The sequence below is a fragment of the Arachis stenosperma genome, chromosome 3, assembly GCF_014773155.1.
Source record: "Arachis stenosperma cultivar V10309 chromosome 3, arast.V10309.gnm1.PFL2, whole genome shotgun sequence".
In the NCBI taxonomy this organism is placed as follows: Eukaryota; Viridiplantae; Streptophyta; class Magnoliopsida; order Fabales; family Fabaceae; genus Arachis; species Arachis stenosperma.
In genome coordinates, this window is record NC_080379.1 from 1,851,325 (window position 1) to 1,857,438 (window position 6,114).

The following is a 6,114-nucleotide window of genomic DNA, read 5'->3' on the forward strand; positions in this document are numbered from 1 at the left end:
TTTCTCTTAGCCTCTTAAGACCCTCTCAATTGGGCTTACCTTTGGGTCCATTTTAATAATTGGATATGTGACTATTTAGACATAGAAATATTTGACGTATCTGACTAGCTGAACCAAAAAAAAAAAAAAGAAGTCACACACATTTCCAAAGTGATTTACAATTTTTGTTTTAAATTCTAACAAAAATTATAACATATTTAATTATTTTAGTAGTTAATAATTTAGTTAAAAAAAAAGAAAATTATGTGTATAAATATATACAAAATTTTAAATATATTATATTAAACTAATTCTATAGTATCTATGAATTGATATTTAACTTACTTTTTGTATTAAATTTTGATTTTTAAAAATTATTTATTTTTATATCTTTTAAATTAAATATTAATATTTATTTTTTTAATAAATAAATAATACTTTTTAAGCACCATAGTATTTATCACTATATTATTATGAATAAATAAAAAATAACGGATACATAACATAATCCCCCGTTCACATTTGAAAATTGAATTGAATGAATTTGAAATTGGAGAGGAAAAAAGCAAACCCCACCAACATGACGATGAGCTTCGTAAAAGCCTTGTCCACTCACAAATCAAGGAAGCAAGAATCTTAGAAGCAAATGCAAATGGAAAAGGAAAACCAAAACGGCGATATCGCACTTGATTCCAAATACGTTCGCTACAACATTCTTGGAAACTTGTTCGACGTTTATGCTCACTACGTTCCTCCCATTCAACCCGTTGGTCGTGGCGCTTACGGCGTCGTTTGGTATCTCTCTTCAACTCTTCACTCTCTCTCTCTCTCTCTCTTTTCAATTTCATTCAATTTTCCCTCATCTTCTTTCTCTTTCAGCTGCGCGACGAATTCGGAGACCAAAGAAGGTGTTGCCATCAAGAAGATCGGGAATGCCTTTGACAACCGGATCGATGCCAAGAGGACTCTCCGGGAAATCAAGCTCCTCTGTCACATGGACCATGATAATGTAATCAATTTCATTTTTCTCTAATCAGTTTTTGATTCGCTTTTGGTTTTGAAGTTTTTGGTGTGAACTCTGTGTGATCAATTAGTATTATTTAGTATCTGAATATTTATTATAGGAGATTACGTCTTTTGTTATTACGATTTTCTTAGTACCTATAAATACTCTTTTATATTGTATCATTTCACAACTTGATTACACTCAATAATATACTTAATTGATCCTAATTATATTCTAACACTGTGTGTGTAGGTGATTAAGATAAAGGATATAATAAGGCCAGCGAAGAGGGAAAAGTTCAATGATGTGTACATAGTTTATGAGCTGATGGACACTGATCTCCATCAGATTATTCAGTCTAACCAGCCTCTCACTGATGATCACTGCCAGGTACTTCGTTCGATTCGTTGTCTCTGTGATGTGTTTACGAGCGAAATTTGCAAGGACTGTGTGAAGGAAATGAATGTAATTAAGTTATAGCGTGAACGTGGCAATGGCTCATCACACAGAGCTTGTAGCTTGGATCAATATCAATCACTCCAATTATGTGTACACAGTACTTGAATTGCTTTGTTTCCAAAAGAGAGTATTGATTGCCAAACTATCATCACATGCCTTGATTGTGTTGTGCTTGACATTGAGTGTATTTTCCTTGACTTGTAAGTGTGATGTTTATGTGAAAAAGAAAATGGGGACAGAAGTTGTTGAATGTAGAAATGTGCTTTAGAGTTGATGTGGGTGTTTTTGTGAAGGGAAAAATGATTTTGATTGTGCTGTGATGAAAAAGCCTTGTTTTTTTGTTTGAGAAGGGGAATGATTTGGGAGTTTTGTGAAAGGATTTTGAAGTTTGGGAGTTGTTTTAGTAAATGTTATATAACCTTGTCTAAGAAAGTGAGAACAGAACAAAATATTTCTTCTCATTTGTTTATTCAACTTAACTTCCTAAGTGATATTAGAGACATTTTAGTAACAGAATGTTGATGCTAAATTGCTAATATGAAATAGACAAACAGTTAAAATTGTCATGTAGATATCTTGGTTTGTAATATCATTTATGCTTGTTTGCAGATTTATATTATGATTTGGTTTTGATATTTGAACTGGAAGCTCATATAGAATTAGTAGCTTACAAATTCAAATCCATTCGTTGTTCGTTGAATCTTTGATCATTGTAGACGATTTGCTATTAAGAAATTGTTAAGGGGGATAAAGCTAAAGCAATGTGTTGAATGTCATTGCAGTATTTCTTATACCAGCTCTTGAGAGGATTAAAGTATGTACACTCTGCCAATGTTTTGCACAGAGATCTAAAGCCAAGCAATTTACTTCTCAATGCAAACTGTGATCTCAAAATATGTGACTTTGGGCTTGCCAGAACAACATCTGAGACAGATTTTATGACAGAATATGTTGTCACTCGTTGGTACAGAGCCCCTGAATTGCTATTGAACTGTTCAGAATATACTGCAGCTATTGATATCTGGTCTGTTGGATGTATTTTGATGGAAATAATTAGAAGGGAACCTTTGTTTCCTGGTAAAGATTATGTTCAGCAGTTGGCACTTATAACTGAGGTATTTGTCCGCGTCTTCAATACTTGAAATTTTTTAGAATAACTTAGTTTTGCAAACTTGCAAATGGTGAAATCTTGATGAGCTAAGTCCTCACAATTTTGTCCCAAAACAGTTACTAGGTTCACCAGATGAATCGGACCTTGGATTCCTCAGAAGTGAGAATGCAAAGAAATATGTTAAGCAGCTCCCACATGTAGAAAAGCAGCCATTTGTGCAGAGGTTTCCTGATGTGTCTCCATTGGCAATTGATCTTGCTGAAAAAATGTTGGTTTTTGATCCCTCAAAACGCATAACTGGTATGTTATTCAATCCTTATTTTATCATCGTCACTCATTTCTTCCTTCATTTTTAACTTCTATTATATGGTTTTATAGTTGAGGAAGCACTGAATCACCCATATTTGGCAAGCCTTCATGAGATCAATGAGGAGCCCACTTGCCCGAGTCCATTCATCTTTGATTTTGAACAGACAAGTCTGAATGAAGAAGATATAAAGGAGCTCATATGGCAAGAGTCTCTGAACTTCAGCCAGGATCAGATGCTTGAATAAATCAGTAAGCAAGATGGTCATTTTCCTTTTTATCTTTTCAATTCTATGGACTTTCCATAATACATGTTTAGAGTTGGGTGCAAAAAGTGGTTTGATTCAATGAAACATGTTATAAAAATGTTTCTTAGTGGTGTATGTGATTCTAGTAACCTGTAGTTACTAGTCAAGGAAGAGTGGTTAGAAGATGAATCCTCCCAGCTCCGTTGTCCTCGGAGGACAAGTGATAAAGTAAGTGTTTTTGTTTCTGTTTTTTTCCTTGGGGGGATTCTAGTACCAGCTTAGCATTGTTGGTTTGGTATACATAAATGGAAGGCGCATATGCCTTTAAGGCCTTTGTCTTTGGCTTAGCATTGTATAAAATATAAATCCATATATAGCAGCATGCAGAGTTGCTTTAAGAGTGGTGTTTCAGTGCTTATAACGCTGGTTTTGTTTTTTGTCTGTCTTTTCACTTGGTTAAGTTGAAAAGTTTGAAATCTTTTGTATATATGTTTTACATTTTGATTTGATGATATAATTAAACTGGTTCTATTGTTAGTCTTACTTATGAATAAGAAATCAACTCTGAAGTTGATTGTGATATAATAATTTGTCTCTGGAATTTATTTATACATTGGTTTTCTAAAATAAATCTGACCGTTTATTTGCTGAGAAGTGATTTAATTGCTGTAATTGTAGGCCTAAATGCCACTTTGAATTTTTGTCTGTGATTTCATCGGTTAAGCCATATATTTTTATGCAAGACCGTAAATTATTTTACAGTCATTTAATTATATGTGTATTTTTGGATGATATATAATTAGATGTATGTTTAAAATTCTTTTTTACTATTGTTGTATCAAAATAAATTCTTGTAATTAATTCTTTTAGCTTAAGCCTCTGAAATGCTCTTTTCTTAAAATCAGAAATCATAATCCGTTAAGTGAAATTGTTGTTTTATATACGAGTTATATTATTTAAAAATTACGAATATGATTGAAACTTGAAAGAATTTTTTTTTTTAATTTTTCATCGGTGATTAAGAGACGTTTTAGGCTAGGCCTTAAAATTGTCTCAATTGTGTTCAGGTAACTTTTTTTCATATTACTTTTTTAAATCTCAGTTATACTGAGCATTTAACTATTTAAGCTCACTACAGCTTTATTGAGCTGCTAATCATTCATTCTTTTATGTTTTGTGTAGATCTAATTTCATTTTGATTCTCAAGCACAGAGGTTATGATTTATGTAGGAGTACATTATTAAGGACTATTATTGTATAAATTAAAACATGGGAAAATTGGAGGGAACATGACTTATATAAATTAACCATTGAATGTGCAGTGAGCTCTCGAATTTATTTATTTATTTATAATCGTTTTTCTTAATGCATGTTCACCGGTTAGATATAAGAATTTGAAATTATTTAACAAAAGCTATAATTACATAACAATATAACATTATTACTAGAAGATGTTATCTTAAAGTAATTTTGCACTACAATTATGTACATTGTGTGTGATTTTTATTTTCAAAAAATATATAATTTATTTTTAATATAGTTGAATAAAAGTTGAAAACTAATTTTATTAGAAGATATATTATTTGGCTTTTTATTTTTTTTTAACATCTAAATATTGTATAATATTTATTAAAATATGTGAAAGCTCTATTTCTCTTTTATTTATTAGACAAAAAAGCTCATTTTTATCAAAAGAAAAGTTCAAACTTGAAACAAACACATCTAAAATGACTAAATGAGAAAATATGTGTCACTTAAGACTTAATCTAAATATTGTGAAAACTAAAGCTATGTATGCTCTTTCTGCCTCTTTTCCCATAAGAGAAACACTTATTAGCTAAGCACGTATTAACATCCTTCAAAAACTACAAGTGCATTGATTTGTTACTTTATAATTCGGTTTTTATTATGCATTATGAATCATAACTCGATTTTATTTGTCTTCATTCTAAGTTTACAACGGATGATCTTAATAACTATTATTCTGACTTAATGACTAACGGTTATAACATCAATTCTATTCATCAACGTCCTATAAAGGCACTAATTTCTATATCTTAAAGGAGACCACATAATAAGTTTGATTTCATATTGAACATTATATATCATAGAATTCTTATATTTTTTAAACACTTACTAACTTAAGTGTCGGAGTGTCTTTTAGAAGTATCCACCCACTGTGTTTTTTGACGTTTGAGTTATTCTTACTCCATTAAAAAAAAGACGTATTATAACAGCGTAAGAGACGAGCTACATCTCAAAAATTCATCCATATAAGAACATGTATGATGATAAAAGTCCTATTCATTCACCAATTTCCACCATTACTCCCTCCTAGGATCTAATATAACATCCTAGAAAGATTCTAATGCATGAAACTAGTAAAGTGGGAGAGAAAAGTGCCTTTTTAAAAGCCACATTTTTTCCTCCAAATAAATAAATAAATAAATATATTTTCCCAAGTGATTTAGTCAGGTATAATTTTTCACATTAATTCTAAAAAATGAGACTCAAACATGACATATAACAAAAGAAAATTTCATAGATCATACAAGATAAAATTATGTAAAATTTTACTTTTTCTTTGTTGAAAATAAAAATATTTATTCCCAGCAAAATCAGACACCGAGTATGAACAACAAAGTTTCCGGCCCTAGTTTCCCCTTATTATAATTACTATAATATCTAAACAAAACTACAATATCTAAAATCACATAAATGTTTAAGCTTACACATAAATGAACTTTTCTATTAAGAGTGATGTCGGCAACACTTAACAATAACGTTTTCTCGGGGAATTACTTTATTAGCTAAAAATTTATTTTATATCATGAATGAATTATTTCTATTAAGAAGTTAAATATAATGAAATGACACATAAGATACCCTAATGGATAATACATAAATCTGACTTGCTTAAACTCCTACCTTAATTACTTTTTCCCTTTTTATATCTTTAAAGTATATCTTTCTATTGTTTAGTATTGGTCCGGCTAAAAGATGAT

At 30.6% G+C, this 6,114-nt stretch overlaps 1 protein-coding gene across 1 annotated transcript; it reads left to right on the forward strand.

The window, feature by feature from the left end:
- The first annotated feature begins 530 nt into the window (after nt 1-530).
- LOC130967406 (mitogen-activated protein kinase 13-like) lies at nt 531-3,626 on the forward strand. The gene is made up of 6 exons (XM_057892251.1): nt 531-774; nt 859-988; nt 1,238-1,375; nt 2,227-2,559; nt 2,672-2,855; nt 2,934-3,626. Exons 1-6 carry the CDS (start codon nt 626-628, stop codon nt 3,107-3,109), a joined length of 1,110 nt encoding a protein of 369 aa, XP_057748234.1. The 5' UTR covers nt 531-625; the 3' UTR covers nt 3,110-3,626.
- Nucleotides 3,627-6,114: the final 2,488 nt, after the last annotated feature.